We start from the raw sequence: 18137 nt of genomic DNA, 5'->3' as shown, positions 1-18137 counted from the left end.
TTCTGTTTACAAAACGAATGATTGAACATCCATAACATAAGAGGTGCAATCTTACCAGCATATTTCTTATAGAATTTGATACAAAAGCCGTCAGGGCCAGGAGCCTTCCCATTAGGAAACGCATTAAATGCATACAGTATATCTTGAATAGTAATGTCGGCATTTAACATTTCCTGGTCAGCATCGCTTAATTTTGGAAGGGGAAGAGAATGAAGAAAGTCTGCAATAGCCTCCAAAGATACAGAAGTCTTGGATTTGTACAAATCTGCATAAAATTCCATAAAGCGTTTATTAATTTCCTTTGGATTATTCAAAATTTTACCATCTTTATCAGCAATATAATGAATTGATCTGCTAGCATACGAACCCCTTAATTGCTGAGCTAATAGTTTATCTGGTTTATCCCCAATCTCGAAATGTCTCTGTTTAATTTTTAACATCATCTTATTCACCTGATCCGAAGTAATCTTATTGTATTCATACTTAAGTGACATAATATCATTCAAGACAGAGGAGTCTGCGGTATCCCTATATAATTTTTCCAACTGGGTAAGATGTGCATCTATCTCCGCCAAGCATTTTGGTCTGATTTTCTTTGCAGCTGACTCATAGGAAATTATATGTCCCCTCATTACTACTGGTAGTTAACTCTACTGGTAGTTTCCCATAACACAGAGTCAGAAACATCAGCTTTATCATTGGTCTCAATAAACTCTGTCAAAGACTCTGAAATATGCTGGCAGAATTTTGCATTGGAAAGGAGGTAAGTATTAAATTTCCAATTATAACTTGGCTTTGCCCTACCAAAATCAAAAGATACTGTAACAGCAGAATGATCAGAGATCAGTATGTTGTAATATTTAGATGTAGAGACATTAGGTAGTAATTTAGAATCTATAAAAAAATAATCTATTCTTGAATACGATTTGTGGACATGAGAAAAGAAAGAGTACTCCTTGTCAACAGGATGGTGTAGCCTCCAGATATCCACAATATTCAATGACTCTGTGAGATGTTTAATAACTGATGTACAGTTAAGAGAAGAATCTGAGCGAACAGGAAATTTATCCAAAGCCGGATCCAATATGCAATTAAAGTCGCCACCAACTATAAAGTGAGTATCTATAAAAGAAGGTAATAAACTAAATACCTTACGAAAAAAGGACGGATCGTCATAATTAGGGGCATAGATATTTAAAAAAGTAAAATGTTTGGAAGCAATTAACCCAGTGACCGTTAGGGTCTGTTAATGTAGAAATATGTTTAAACAGGACTGATTTACGAAACAAAATTGCAACACCTCTACACGAAAACGTGGATTGAAAGACCTGAGAAATCCAAATTACATTTCAAGCGTTTCTGAATACCATGTTTAATGTGGGTCTCTTGTAAGAAAATTATGTCAGCTGAAATGGAGTGCAAATATGAAAACACTTTAGCTCGCTTCACCTGACTATTCAGGCCGCGAACATTCCAGCTTGCTAAAGTAATACCGCCTCCTTGTGAGGAAGCTATACTATGTGCCATTTTACAAACACAAATTCAACTACAATAACATAATGGCACAGATAAAAAGAAGGGTAAACAAAAAACAACAACAGTAAACACAAACTACGTCCCCCCACCCCATCCCAGCCGCTTTCCCAAACCAAGCGGTATAAATAACCCATATATACCGTGGAGCCGAAAAGTGAGATAAAGAGCAGCATAAAAACAATAAACGAAGCAACAAAAAAAGGGGAAAATACCTAAGGCTGAAATGCACCTCAAATCCCTTTAAACATGTAAATTATAATGAAAAAAAAGACAAGTTGGTCAAAAGAGTAAATAAATATATACAATGAATGCTCTGTCACACATTATGCTCATAACTAGATACAGATGAAAAATGAACAAGCATGTAGATCAAACTGATCAACATCAACTGTGAGAAAACATTTACATAGGTCCCGCAGGTGGAAAAGAACAGAACACTTAAAAGTCATGACATCTTGCCCAACCTTTTACCTGCGAACACACCGTAGTTATGCAGACTAAGAAGAGTTGTCCTCAACTGTGATAGAGTCAACAAAAGTCGGGAAAGATGAGAATGCACGCTCCGTTATACATCAGGGGAGAAGACAGCCGCGCAAGACGTAGAATCATCTCTTTGTCCGGATAGTGATGCAGTCTGGCCACCATCGCCCGAGGACGGGATCGTGCGTTACCAACCAGACCCGTGCGATGGGCTCGGTCAATCTTCAGAGGTTTCGAAAAGTTACAGGCGCCAAGGATTTGCACAAGGAAGTCAGCAACAAACTGAGTCGGGCGGCCCTCCTCCAGTTTTTCAGGAAGACCGATTATCTTAATATTTTGCCGCCGCGAGCGCCCTTCAAGATCATCTAATTTAGATGTCAGTGATTTGCATGTATCGAACCAGTCACGACAATGTGCCTCAAGTTCAGAAATGCGGCCCTCATAATCTGCACTAGCCTTTTCCAGTTCCGTAACTCGTGAAGTAACTTCCGACAGCGTCGCCAACGTCTGAGACAACGTAGATTCCAAAGAATCAAATTTTTCATTCATGGAGCCGTTCATTGATTTGATAGCTTCCATAACGTCAGCGAGATTAACAGGGTCTGTAGAGTTAGCAATGTCCTGTGCCGTTCAAGGGAAATGAGGAGCACGAAAAAACACGTCTACTCCATATGGAACTCACTAGAACAGTCCCTTGCAGGTCTCTGATGATGTTTGCGTGCCGCGGTTGAAAGTTTTGAGCCGCCGTTCAGTCTGTATTTAACAGTGCGATGAGGCTTGCTGCGCCGAGTCCAAAGCAATCAATCACAGAACACGAAAGAGGCGTGCTTTGACCATTTTAGGATAAAATTTAAGTTAATTTTAAGCCATCTCGCGGGCCACCGGTTGAGAATCCCTGCTCTGTGTGACTTTCTGGACACGCCGCGGTCTCTGTAGTGTTGTGATAGTCTACATCATTCACGCAGCAGTGAAGGGAGACGTGCTTGAGAAACAGTTCAGAGGGGAGAAAACAATCTAACAATATTTTTCCACTGTCTAAATAATAAAAGTATGTCTACTAATAATTATAAAGAAATAAATCGTGATTTACCGATGCAGAAATGTTAGAAACGATGCATCGCGATACAAATGCCAATTTGTATTCGATGCGCACTTTTTAAACCGATGCATCGCATCGTTAACTTTTTAAAGCGATGCACCGAGTGAATCTGGGAATCTTCCCATCCCTACTACAGACGTTTTTCCTGAACACGGAAGTAAGTCCGACTCTTAACTAAAAGAATTAGCCTTTTTCACACTTCCGTGTTTCTTGCTTCCGGATTGGCGCTCGCAGGGTAAAAGTTTTTCCGGTGACAGCAGCGGCTGTACTTAACATACGTAAGTTCGGGAATATAAGTCTATTTTTACAAAATAGATACTATGATACTATGATATATACCGGGGTTTTACTCTAAAAATAGCAAACATTTTTTCAAAAACTTTGTGTCAGCTTCTGGTCATCACAAAGACTATGTTTATTTAATTATGAATGATAGCACTTATAATACAGTACAGTTTTGAGTTTTGCCGTTCTGTCTGTTTGGTGCTGGCTGTGCATTATGACTCTTCACGTCAGTTTTTTTCGCTATTATTAATGTTGTTATTATTATTAAAGTAATATTGTATTTACTACTTGCTCTCCTTTGCATTATTCATTTTATGGTGTAAATGTACGTTGCATAATGTGCCCAGGGATATACATAATAAAATAACATAATACTAAAAAAGACAATACTCCGATTAATGGCTTTATTCCTTTTGGATCTGGATTATGTTGCTGTATTGAGTTTAGGCATCATCCGGACACAGAATCGTTTAATTTAATCTTGGGAAAATGTGCATTTGGATATAAAGGCTGTCAAATGCTGTCATAATTTACCATGATGTAGTGATTCGAGGGAAATGACTGAGTAAATTGAGAAAATAGCTTAAATATACCAGAGATTGAGAACAGAAACTATAGCTGGCGCTATGTTCCGCATATTATATTGATGAGTCAGCGGTCCGAGTGCCCATATAAATCACAAACAAGTAAAAATGTTGTTTATTTGTTGATTATATAACAACAACTTGGAAAACAGACAAACCAGAAAAGGTAAAATGCATTATTTGAGACAAGAGCATATTAATATAATAGGCGTAGACCTGTAGCGGAACTGACTTTACCCTGCGCTGACGTAATTTCCGATTTTTGTGAAAAAGGCTTATGCTTTGCATTTCCAGTCTGCATTGTTTCTAGTCAAATTAGGGTATATTCCGAGCTAATAAACTAATGTTAAACCTATTAAAATGTTTTTAAAAAGCGCATGGCTCCATAGCGCCATCACTTGGCAATGTCGCAATGACCATCATTTGTCAGTGCCTCACTTTAATGAGTGTGTAGATGACACGAAGCAGCGGACGTTGGCTACATTAAAAACAGATGGACGCTATTTGAATGGGTTCCTATGGAAACCGGAACAGAAAAGCATTCAATCTGACATTAGAATTCGTAATGGCGGTGCTCATCTTTTACTCAGGGAAAAGGTCTATAGTGGGCGGGATTCGCCGTCGCCATCTTGGAATTGCGTCATCGCGCGTCATTCCCGGATAATCGAAAATGGGCAAAGAGGCGGGATGTGGGTGGAGCTGGGTGCTGAAACCACGCCCACCTAGTGCGACAGTGGTGAGAGGAGCGGCAATCCCCCTGTCAGTCAAGTGGCCACGCCCTTAATTATGCATAACTTTACGGCTTAATATAATTTAAACGGAAGAGTTATAAAAAATTTCACCCCCCTCACAGTTGACATGAAGGGCGAAATTAGCTATATAGTCTAAAACCACTTTTTGAACCAGGCTGTAAACATGTTTTTTTTCTGATGTAAAGTTGGGCATTTTAACATGGGGCGTCTATGGGACTGACTCCCTTTTGCAGCCAGTCTCTAACGGCCAGTCGATGAATTGCAGTTTAAGCCACTTCCGTGTTGGTTTCAATAGAGTGAGCGGGAGGCTGCCGCTTGATTTTAACAGATTTGTTTAATAAGACTATATGATTACTTGCTTTTGATACTTTATTTGAACTAATTATTATTGCTTCATTGCTATTATATATGTATTATAAGTCATTTTAAAGGCTATTTTTCACTTTATTTTTATTACTACAAAAATGAATAACTATCCAATTACTTGATTACGAAAATAATTGTTAGTGGCAGCCCTAGTTGAACTAGAGTTAATGTAGCAAAACCATGGTTAAATTGTTGTTACCATGGTTTGACTATAGCAAACATGTTTTTTGGTTTTATCTGTAGTAAAACCATGGTAATTTCATAATTTAAATTCATAAGGGTTCAGGGTTCAGCTGATAACAGTCACTGCGAGGCTTGACTTAGTTCAAAGACATAATCTTAAATGTACTTCACATAAATGGTCACGTACATGGCAACAAAAGTAAACATTTGTTCTCTTACGAGAGGTCACTCTTACTGCGTAGCTAACGCTAGGGGAAAATCCTTTCCGCGAGAGATATTGAAGCCAAAAAATTATCCTTAATTTTGTATTAATGTAAAACGCGTTGCCGCGGTGAGCAGACATAGGCGAGGCGTACTGCGTGCCTATTGGCTGCTCCGCAGCAACTGCAGCACCTATCGAGCGAGGCTTGGCGCGATGTCAGCTCCAATGAGAGCATTTCGCGCCTGATACGTCATCTCCCGCCGAAAGTGGCGTGATCCCAGCCTATAAATATCGCTCGCAGGTAGCTACACTCTGATTTTTTCATCCTTCAAGCGAAGCTCACGCATCGCTGGAGCCGGAGAAGAAGCCGCCGTCGACTGCAAGCATCTCAGCGGGACGAGCCATTGGAGCTGCTGGCCACGCCGCCTTCCGTGCCTTCCTGCTGCGCTTTCCGGCGCCTATATCCTTTATAATCTTTTATAATCTACAGTGTGTGTCGCCGCTGCGATACACACTGTTTCTCTAAGAGAGCAAAGTGTCTTTTTAAAGATGCTTTTATACGGCTCGTGCAGATGCCAATGGCGACTCTGAGGACTTGCCTTGCCTTCTTCACTGAGACTGCTCCCCCGCCCGCGCGGTGTCGCGCCGTAAAAAGCGCTGTGCCCAGCGGGCCCCGGACCCTTCCTCCAGCCGACAAAGCTCGCCGGTTCGCCCGCCTGCTTCATCGACCTCGTCAGCCTCTGTTCCGGACGTAAAGCGGCCGCTGTATGTTACCGCTTCCATCGACGCCGCTGACGAGGGGGGCCATGAAGGAGGAAGAGGATTTCCGTTTCCCGCCAGAGCGGGAACGCGCATTCTGCTCAGACGCAGCGCTGCGTAGCATGGCCTCTCACCGTTGCTGAGAGGCACCCGTGGTTAACGGTTTCTGATGTTTTTCTCGTCCGGCCGCCGCCAACCTGAGCCTCCGAAATCGTCCTAGCAACTAGGAAAACGACGGTGTACGAGTCCCGCTGTTGCCGGTCCCCCACCAAAGTTATTCGCTTGTCCAGTCCCAGGAAATGTGACTGTTCCAGTGTTTTCTGCAGCCAACAAACCGGCTCCGTCGCCCGTTTGCCTGCACACAAAAGTCGTTCCCACGGCTACACAGATAAACTCCCAATAAAGTGTATTATCTGGTGTCTCGGCCACGGCCGATGGTGTTTCACGTGTTGTAAGAATATGCCCACTAACCAGTGCTCATCTCTACACACAAGCACAGCGCACATAAAATCGACTCAGATCGATTGCGCGTCACACATGGTAAATGTGCCCGCTTCACAGTGCCTACAGACACCACATTATGCACTGTTGGTTTCTGTAAAAACGAAACCAACAGTGCATTAACTCTATGCTTTGGAGTGTTAAATGTGCCCGCTTCACAGTGCTCACAGACACCTCATTATGCACGTCAACCGGTTTCTGTAAAAACGAAACCAGGAGTGCGTTCGCTCTATGCAGGCGAACGCTGTTTGGAGTGTTGAACGCCGGTGCGCGAGTCCCGCGGCTGCCAGACTCCCACCGAAAGTATTCGCTCGCTCAGCTCCAAGAAATGTGGCTGTTCCAGCGTTATCCGCAGTCATCAAGCCGGCGCTGCAGCCTGCTTGTCTGCACTCAAGAGCCGTTCTCACGGCTACCCAATTAAATCCTCAAAGGAGTGTATTTTCGGGTATTCCGGCCATAGCCGAAGGTGTTTTGTGTGTAGCTCGCATGCGCATACACATGAGCACATCCTGTGATACAAAACCCGCGCACATAAAGTCGACCCGAATCGGCTGCGCTTCACATGTGATAAATGTGCCCACCCCAGAGTGCCCACACATATCACATCAGGCAGGTCTTACGGTTTCTGTAAAAACGAACCGGACGACGCCCAGTCTACACGGCTAAAGGCTGCGCTGAGTGTGTTGAATGTGCCCGTTACTACGCAACCACATATATACACAAAGATAGCAGTCCCCGCGGTCAGTGTACCCCGAGCCTCGAATGTCACAGTCACTCGTGCGTCACAACGCACCAAAGCGACTCCGTTATTGACAGATCGGAGCGCGCTTCGCACCTACCCCCTTGCGTTACAGGTAAATGCATGGGAAAAGCTCCCAGGGGTTTCACAATGGGTGCTGGACATTATTAAAGGAGGCTATTCGCTACAGTTTCACCGACTTCGCATGTGGTATATGTGCCCACCCCAGAGTGCCCACACATATTACATCAGGCAGGTCTTACGGTTTCTGTAAACCGGACGACGCCCAGTCTACGCGGCTAAAAGCTGCATCGAGTGTGTTAAATGTGCCCGTTACCACGCAACCACATATACACACAGAGAAAGCAGTCCCCGCGGTCAGCGTACCCCGAGCCTTGCATGTCACAGACACCGAAGCGGCTCCGTTAGTAACAGATCGGAGCGCGCTTCGCACCTACCCCCTCGCATTACATGCAGATGCATGGGAAAAACTCCCAGGGGTCTCAAAATGGGTGCTGGACATTATAAAGAGAGGCTATTCGCTCCAGTTTCGACGACGCCCTCGCCGTTACACGGCGCGCGTCGAGACCACGATAAAGGCAGATGCAGCACACCTGCTACGAGCCGAAGTGACCACTAGATCTAAGGCAACTGAACAAAGCGCTAGTGAAGCGAAAGTTCAGAATGCTCACAACCAGGAAAATCCTCGCGCAGGTGTGCCGAGGAGACTGGTTTGTGTCAGTGGATCTGAAAGACGCGTATTTTCAAATACAGATAGCGTCGCGTCACAGGCGATTTTTGAGATTCGCCTTCGAGGGCCAAGCTTATCAGTACACAGTCCTGCCATTCGGTTTGTCCCTAGCACCCCGTATATTTACTAAGTGCATGGATGCAGCGCTCGCCCCGCTCAGACAGAAAGGCGTGCGAATACTGAATTATTTGGACGACTGGCTGATTTTAGCGCAATCTCACTCAATGCTCAGGGAACACACGACCATGTTACTCGATCACCTCGAGAACTTGGGTTTGAAAGTCAACTGGGAGAAAAGCTCGTTGAACCCCAGCCAGAATATCTCCTTCCTGGGCATAGAATTAGACTCGCTGGCAATGAAAGCGAAGCTTTCGTCAGTGCGCGCGCTGAGCGTTCAGAGCGCAGTGAGCGCGCTCTGCCGCAGCAAGTCTGCCCCGCTCAAGACCTTTCAAAGAGTGTTAGGTCTTATGGCTTCAGCATCATCAGTTCTACAGTTAGGGGTGCTTTGCATGCGCCCACTGCAGCTCTGGCTGAAAGCGCGCGTGCCGCGCCGAGCGTGGGCGTCCGGTCGACTCCGTCTCACGATCGATCAGAGTTGCGTTACAGCCCTGATGCCGTGGAGAGCAGCCGACTGGTACCGAAAAGGTGTCACTCTAGAGAGACCCTCGAGGGTGAAAGTAGTGTCCACGGACGCGTCCACCTTGGGATGGGGGGCACTGCTAGAGGGCAGACCGGCGTTCGGCCTATGGTCAGAACGAGAGAAGTCACTGCACATCAACTGCCTCGAAATGATAGCAGTGGAGAATGCGCTGACATACTTTCTTCCCCTATTGAAGGGAAGTCATGTTTTAGTCCGCTCCGACAACACATCGGTAGTGGCTTACATAAATCGCCAGGGCGGACTCAGGTCCAGAAACCCACATGCACTCGCAGAACGCCTTCTGTTATGGGCTCATCGCAACCTGTGCTCGCTAAGGGCAGCGCACGTGCGGGGGACCCTAAATGTAGGACCAGACAGACTGTCCAGGAACAATGTTCCGGCGGACGAATGGTCGCTGCACCCTCAGACGGTGCAGCTATTATGGAAAACATTCGGCAGAGCGGAGATAGATCTATTTGCATCTCAGGACAACGCTCGCTGCCCAGAATTCTTTTCCAAAACCAAGGACGCACTAGCTCATACGTGGCCCCGCCGTCCTCTGTATGCCTTTCCCCCGGTCTCTCTCCTACCACAAGTGATAGAGAGAGTGAAAGAGGAAAAATGTGCAATTCTGCTGATAGCGCCGTTTTGGGGAAACCAGACTTGGTTCCCAGCGCTGATGCAGATGACGAGCATCGCACCGTGGCCAATTCCTGTGAGGAGAGACCTCCTCTCGCAGGCGGGCGGCGCGATCTGGCACCCCCATCCCGAGCTGTGGTCCCTTCATGTATGGGTCACCAGGGAATATATGATGAACTCCCCACAGGAGTGATATCAACGATCGCACAAGCTAGAGCTCCATCTACTAGACGGCTCTATGCATCGAAGTGGTCGATATTTGCGGACTGGTGCACAGCCCGCGGATCCTCACCCACAGACTGTGGTGTGACAGATGTACTTTCCTTCCTACAAGAGCTACTGGACAAGGGCAGATCCCCGTCCACGCTCAAAGTTTACGTGGCGGCCATAGCAGCGTTCTCGAAGACAACGCTAGGTCAGTCAATAGGGAAGAACGATTTAATCATCCGCTTCCTTAAAGGAGCTAAAAGGTTAAATCCACCCAGACCGCCCTCAGTCCCAACATGGGACCTTTCTGTGGTGTTGGACGCTATGAAGAGCGAACCATTTGAACCACTACGGGCGGCTGAATTAAAATATCTGTCTCTTAAGGCTATATTCCTACTAGCGCTCGCTTCAGTGAAGCGCGTGGGAGACTTGCATGCGCTTTCCGTGGGCGCGACATGCATGGAGTTTGGGCCCAACGACTCAAAAGTCATACTCAAACCCAAGCACGGATACGTGCCAAAGTCTATTAACACACCGTTTCGAGCACAGGTCATCGCACTGTCTGCTTTACCGGCTGTGGATGGAGAGGCTGACGCGAGACTCTTATGTCCAGTTAGAGCGCTAAGAGTCTATGTGTCTCGCACGTCTGCTTTTAGACAGACAGAACAGCTGTTTGTTTCGTTTTACGGGCATTCTAAGGGAATGGCTGCGTCAAAACAGACTTTATCCAGATGGATAGTGGATGCTATTGCACTGGCCTACGAGTCTAAGGGCATGCAATGCCCGCTGGGTGTCAGAGCACATTCCACGAGGGGCGTGGCCTCGTCGTGGGCTTGGTCGAGTGGGATCGACTTGCAAGATATTTGTACGGCGGCAGGCTGGGCCTCTCCGTCTACATTTATAAGATTCTACAACCTGGAGGTTCCCGCCCTACAGGCCAAATTGCTGTCGGTCTAGATATTAGCAGATATCTGGACCCACGTTCTAAGTTTATCCAGGCCGTTTACCTGCCCGGATACACCAGGAGCCAGTGTGTTTAGGGCACTAATCCCCTTACATGTTTAAGCACTGTATGAACCCCGGGCTACGGCCCTAGGGTCTATGGTATCAGATCTGGCATGCACGGCGTTTTACAGGGCGTTCCCCTAGCGTTAGCTACGCAGTAAGAGTGACCTCTCGTAAGAGAACGTACTCGGTTACTAACGTAACCTCGGTTCTCTCAGAGAGGGAACGAGTACTGCATACCTTGCCGTGCAAGCGTCTGCTCTGGGCGCTCTATGATGAAAAAACCAGAGTGTAGCTACCTGCGAGCGATATTTATAGGCTGGGATCACGCCACTTTCGGCGGGAGATGACGTATCAGGCGCGAAATGCTCTCATTGGAGCTGACATCGCGCCAAGCTTCGCTCGATAGGTGCTGCAGTTGCTGCGGAGCAGCCAATAGGCACGCAGTACGCCTCGCCTATGTCTGCTCACCGCGGCAACGCGTTTTACATTAATACAAAATTAAGGATAATTTTTTGGCTTCAATATCTCTCGCGGAAAGGATTTTCCCCTAGCGTTAGCTACGCAGTACTCGTTCCCTCTCTGAGAGAACCGAGGTTACGTTAGTAACCGAGTACGTTTGTTTTTTTCACGTTAACTTGTAAGCTAACCTACTGTTACTGATTATCCTGCTTAGCATACTGCAGTTCATGTATTTAAATGACTACATACATCACATTAATTTAAATGAACTACAAATGGTCAAATGAAAAATTTCTCATATGTGACCCTAGACCACAAAACCAGTGTTAAATAGCATGGGTATATTTATAGCAATATCCAAAAATACATTGTATGAGTCAGAATTATCAATGTTTCCTTTATTTCCTATAAAAATCATTAGGATATTAAGTAAAGATCATGTTCCAAGAAGACATTTTGTAAATTTCGTACCATAAATATATCAAAACTTATTTTTTGATTAGTAATGTGCATTGCTATGAACTTCATTTGGACAACTTTAAGGGCGATTTTCTCAATATTTCTCCTCTTCCTTCAAAAATGAAAAAATGATAGAAAACCATTCTGTGGTGTATATATTCCTAACCATGACAATACATTATTCAAATTACATAAATTATCTAACATTACAGAAAAATAATGCTCAAATTAAACTAGTCATTCTGGGGTTTTTTTTTCAGTTAGTTTACAAGCTAACCTAACAATGCTAGGTAATAAGCATTCTAATGTTCTCATAGCTTCATAACATTATATTACATATATTACATTATGTAATATGGACTATTTTAACAATGTCCTTATTACCTTTCTGGGCCGTGAACGTGTCAGTTGCATTGCTGTCTATGCAGGGTCAGAAAGCTCTCGGATTATATCAAAAATATCTTAATTCATGTCTTTGGACATGAGTGTGAGTAATTAATGATGAATTTTCATTTTTGGATGATCCATATTTAAACGATTAGTCTGTTAGTTTAGCATATGGCTAGCTGATTAACCTGCAAGCTTTGCAATTACTATAACTGAAGGATTAATGGTGATTATGTAAAAAATATTTCAATAATGTATTCATTTATATCATTCCCTACAGTTGAATTAATTAAGCAGCAATGTATCTGAATAAGCTCAAACTCTGAAACCTGCATTTCTTAGTGCACTTGAACGGATTGAGCAGATATCATGATGCACTGCAATTAAATTCCTATAATTCCTATAATTATAAAGCAACACCATCCATGTTCATGTTTCAAGGGTGAGACCTTCAGGCGGTTTACACTCACTGTCTGTTCTGTGATGTGGTGCTTGAGTACTTTGAAAAAGCCACAATACAATTCTGCACTTGTCTCTCAGCTAACAAGGACACACGATAACCCTACGAGCTGCATTTCAATCTGAGGTTTGATAGGCTGAAGGCAATCTCAGCTCGCCATTCTAGATGCCTCAGCAGAAACGAGGGCAGGCCAAGATAAGACGTCAACATTACTCAACATGTATGCGTCAAACATGTTTATACGGCACACAAGTAACAGGGAAGTGGAAGAGTAATTTGCTGACAGTAGGGAGGAAGAGGAAAAAGAGGGCAGATTAAAAATTTAAGATGCAGGCAGAAAAACCCAGCAGAACCTAGGAGAAGGTCACTGCAGGATTGTTACATACATACTTCTCTGAGGCACAGAGATACACAGGAAATGTATGAGTGTGTGTGTGTGGCTGGATGAGAAAAGTAAGAGAGGAAATGCACATGAAAAGACACCGGAGGTTACATTTTAATGTTTTAAATTTTTTTTAAATTTTAAATTTTTTTAAATTTCCTGAATCGTCCTAACAGACAGGTCATGAACCAGCTACTTGGGAAAAGGAAGTAGATGCTTTAAAGGTCCCATATTGTCAAAATCGAAATTTCCTGGCTTTTTTCATGATAACTGAGGTCTAGGGGCTATGTAACTACCATATGAGTTTCAAAACAGTCAATCCACAGTAAACTGCACACAGCCTGCTTAAAGTAGCTGTTCATTTTCACGAGCCGCTGTGACTTCCGTAACGATGTGACGTCCGATCTACTCAGTCACCGCCTTCAGTCACCACCCCGAGCACCAATCACGTCCCACCCTCCTTTTGTCAAACCCAGACAAAATCGCGTCCATAACATTGCTAAGCAACAACAACACGGAAGCTAATCTAGAAAACCCTGTTCAGTCTATAGATGTGGAAACTACATCATTGCACAGGCTTCAGAACAACGTGAATATAAGAGACCAGAGGGACGTCAACTTCAGCCTCTTTCACACAGCGATTCCAGTAAATACACGGATAATGTTTCCCATGATTTGTTTCTGGAATTGTTTAATTTGGTTCATTCACAGTTGTTTTCTGGAATCTGTGCATGCTTTACACACAACCCATAAAGACGTGACGTTTGGATGTGAGATGTAATGCGACGCAAGTTTCACTAAACTGAAACTAACCTGAACAAACTGTGCTTCAGCGCTGATAGTGCGGAGCTGGCTCTGCCCGATCGCCACTTCTTTTCACTTTGCACGTATTTTTTTGTTGTGAAGAGTCGCAGGGTAACGTGCATCATCACTACAATACTGCCTTTATGGTTCTGGCTTTTGTTCACACAGCTCTCGTTCCCGTAATTTTCCAGAATCAGCGCGCATTGTGAAAGGGGCTTTACTAAAGCAACAGTTATGTAGCTTACTGCATTCGGTGTTTGAAAAAGAAAAAACATTAATGATCATTCTGAAATATCCTGTTGTGTTTCAGCTCTCTCTATGGCTCTGGGTTTGGCTACAACGATACATAACCGTAGTTACCTGTGATTGGCCTGGCTGTGCGTCACTCAGAAAACAACAGGCCAATCAGAAGAGAGGCTCATGAATATTAATTAGATGGGCCAAAACCTGTTTTTGACAGAGCTCCTAAAAAAGGAGCTGTAAAAATATATTGAGATGGATTTTGGCACTTATGCCGCAAATAAATATTCTTAAGGACATCAACAACTTAAATAAACCTCCAGAAATGTGTACAATATGGGACCTTTAAATGCCTCACCTTGGCCATTTGAGCCTGAACTCCATTGGTCTTTAGTGCTGCGACGGCTTTTTGCGCGGACACGGGGCTGTCAAAATCCACGAAACCATATCCTACGAAGAAAACACAATGCATTACTACACATCTGATAAACAAATAACCACCAGATCAAACACACATCTTAACACATATTTAAATCAAATAAAATGCAGCATTGGTGAGTATAAGACACTGCTTTCAAATACAATAATACACACACACACACACACACACACACACACACACACACACACACACACACACACACATACATACATACATACATACATATGGGTCAAAGACGTTAAGATGTCCATGTCAAAAGAAATTTACAAAAGTGATTTTAAGTTCATAGAAATCACATTAAATATAAGTGAAGTGTCTACTTTTAAGGTTTCAAATAGGTTTTTGGAAAATAAAATGTCAAAATTTGATTGAAATAATGTTACATTGTCATTCAGTGTAACACAATATTTATGTAAAAATTCAAACATGCTCATTCTGAGCATATTACATTTTACTGTTTTAAATTAATAAAAAATTCTTACTGACAAATGGGCAAAACCTAGGATACAACTAATTAGCCTAGTATTTGGGGTGAAAGCAATTCATCTTTTAATATGTCATAAATTGATTTTTGTTGTAAATATGCCTGACAAAATTGTTACACTGAATGACATTTTAGTGGGTGTCTTCTGTAAATTAGAGGAAAAAATATTATTTTTATTTTTTGCTCAGAAAAACAAAAACAATAATGCAATTAAATTAAACAGAAATCTTTTTAATTTCTTTTTTTTTTACTATTTTACTGTTTGTTTAATTAATGTTGTTATATGTTTATGTATTTTTATTTTTTGACTGGCAGTGTGTTTATATGAATTCATTTGATCCAAAGTACAGCAAAAAAACAGTATAGAAATATTTAGAAATATTTTTACTATTTTAAATAACAGTTTTCTATTTGAATATATTTTAAAATGTAATTTATTCCTGTAATTTCAATGCTGAATTTTTATTATATGTATTCCAGTCACATGATCCTTCTGAAATCATTTTAATATTCTGATTTGAAAAACATTTTTTTCAGGATTCTTTGATGAATAGAAAGATCCAAAGATCAACATTTATTTATCTATAATTAATTTTTTTGGAAAAGAAATTATATATTTAAATTTATATATTTATTTAGCAAGGATGCTTTAAATTTATCAAACGTGATGATAAAGACACTTATAATGTTACTAAAAATTTCTATTTCAGATAAATGCTGTTCTTCTGAACTTTCTATTCATCAAGAAACCTGAAAAAAATCTACTTAGTTGTTTAAAACATAATAATAAATTCAGAATAATCAAATCAGAATATTAGAATGATTTTTGAAGGATCATGTGACTGGAGTACAGAAAAAAATCAGCTTTGAAATCACAGGAATAGATTACATTTTAAAATATATTCAAATAGAACGCAGTTATTTTAATTAGTGAAAATATTTCAAAATGTTACTGTTTTTGCTGTACTTCGGATCAAATAAATGCAGGCTTGGTGAGCATAAGAGACTTTTTTAAAAGCATTAAAAATCTTACTGTACAAAAACTTTTGACTGGTAGTGAATATACAGTCAAGCCCAAAATTATTCATACCCCTGGCAAATTCTGACTTAAAGTTACGTTTATTCAACCAGCAAGTTTTTTTTTTTTTTTTTTGACCGGAAATGACACAGGTTTCGCCCAAAAGATAATAAGACGATGTACAAGAGGCATCATTGTGGAAAAAAAAATCTCAGCTTTCATTTAAATTTGAACAAAAAGTGGCATGTCCAAAATTATTCATACCCTTTGCAAACTGTCACAGTCTATGGGAAAATCCAAAGTTCGGCTGCGCATTGTGGCGGCTCACAAGTGAGGAAAGGGCTATAAGACCATATCTAAATGTTTTGAAGTTCCAGTAGCTACAGTGCAAAGTATTATTAAAAAATACAAGACGTTCCGCATTGTGAAAAATCTCAGAGGACGTGGTCGGAGGCCAAAAGTGACACCTGTGCTGGCCAGGAGGATAGTGAGAGAGGTAAAAAAAGCTCCAGTGGCGGCTGCCGTTGCTAAGCAGCCATGACATGCGCTCTCCATAAAGACGCGGTAGTTTCAGCAAAGAATAAATAGATTTTCAGCATTAAAAATCGCTTGCAGTAGCTCTGTTATCAAATTTATTTAAAAATGTTTATTCCTGTACAGCTTTGATAAGCTGTTTCTCCACCTTGCCAGTGCTTTCAGCGTTATTAAGGGAAAGGATGAAGCTGATTGGTTGGTTCATGTCACATGACCTGCGTTGCGCTTGCAGAATTCTGAAGAGTTGAGATGTTTTTATCTCGATTCTGATGTTTTATTCCCCGCCTTGTACGGTTTGGCTGCTGCACACATTCATAATATGATCAATAAAAATGGACTGCATATAAGCTTTACCACAGACATTTGGACATCTGACTTTACTCCATGATGCACTTTTCATTTTTTCCAGGTTGACAAAATGTCAAAGCATTTTATTTTATTTAGAATTGTGGTGCCTTACACAAAAAAATTAAAACATTTTTGAAGAGTCAGGACTGTTTGCTATGATTGTTAGACCCAGATATATAATATAAATTTCATTAGTTTATCTTAGATTTTGTATTCTCCTGTGTGCACAAAATTATCATATAAAAATATGAATGTATTGGTTATCAGTATCGGTATCGGCCAAAAGAAGGACTTAAAGGGATAGTTCACCCAAAAATGAAAATTTGATGTTTATCTGCTTACCCCCAATGCATCCAAGATGTAGGTGACTTTTTTTCCTCAGAAAAACACAAACAAAGTTTTTTAATGAAAACCGGATGGACGTGGATGGGCACCAAACCTTTAAAAGTAAACAAAAACATGCACAGACAAATCCAAATTACACTCTGTGGCTCGTGACGATACATTGATGTCTTAAGACACTAAACGATCGGTTTTTGCGAGAAACTGAACAGTATTTATATAATTTTTTACCTTTGATACACAGCCACGTCCATCTGTCATGAGCACGAGTTTGGCATCAGTCACGTCACATGTGCACGCGCTTCTGGCGTAGAATACGCAAACGCCGTAAGCGGAAATCAGTGAAAAGTCCCGGATGAGATTGCACAAGCAAACGTAATCTTTTAGCTTTAAATCGGTTTAAACAACCAGGATACGCTTAAGTAATTACCATTTTGTATAGCCGCTATACCCACAATCTCTGTGCACTGTGTAAACAATGAGTGTCGTATACATGCGACAGATCGCTTCCGGCGTTTGCGTATTCTACGCTGGAGCGCGTGCACATGTGACGTGACTGATGCCAAACTCGTGCTCATGACAGATGGACGTGGCTGTGTATCAAAGGTAAAATATGATATAAATACTGTTCAGTTTCTCACAAAAACTGATCGTTTCGTGTCTTAGGACATCAATGTATCGTCACGAGCCGAAGGGTGTAATTTGGATTTGTCTGTGCATGTTTTTGTTTACTTTTAAAGGTTTGGTGCCCATCCACGTCTATGATAAGGCTGGCAGACTGCACCGGTTTTCATTAAAAATCTTCGTTTGTGTTTTTCTGAGGAAACAAAGTCACCTACATCTTGGATGCATTGGGGGTAAGCAGATAAACATCAAATTTTCATTTTTGGGTGAACTATCCCTTTAATTATCGGCTATCGGTATCGGTTAGAATTTTTCATATCGTGCATCCCTAATATATATATATATATATATATATATATATATATATATATATATATATATATATATATATATATATATATATATATATATATATATATATAT

General features: G+C 41.9%; 1 protein-coding gene across 1 annotated transcript in view; it reads right to left on the bottom strand.

The window, feature by feature from the left end:
- Window positions 1-18137, bottom strand: part of rbms1a (RNA binding motif, single stranded interacting protein 1a) — a 49948-nt gene that overhangs the window by 19073 nt on the left and 12738 nt on the right. The window contains exon 5 of the mRNA XM_073825657.1: window positions 14281-14374. Within this exon, the coding sequence (XP_073681758.1) occupies window positions 14281-14374 (94 nt within the window). The remainder of the gene's footprint in view (window positions 1-14280; window positions 14375-18137) is intronic.

Source organism: Garra rufa, chromosome 20 (assembly GCF_049309525.1).
Source record: "Garra rufa chromosome 20, GarRuf1.0, whole genome shotgun sequence".
In the NCBI taxonomy this organism is placed as follows: domain Eukaryota; kingdom Metazoa; phylum Chordata; class Actinopteri; order Cypriniformes; family Cyprinidae; genus Garra; species Garra rufa.
This window is presented reverse-complemented; position numbering and strand designations above follow the sequence as displayed.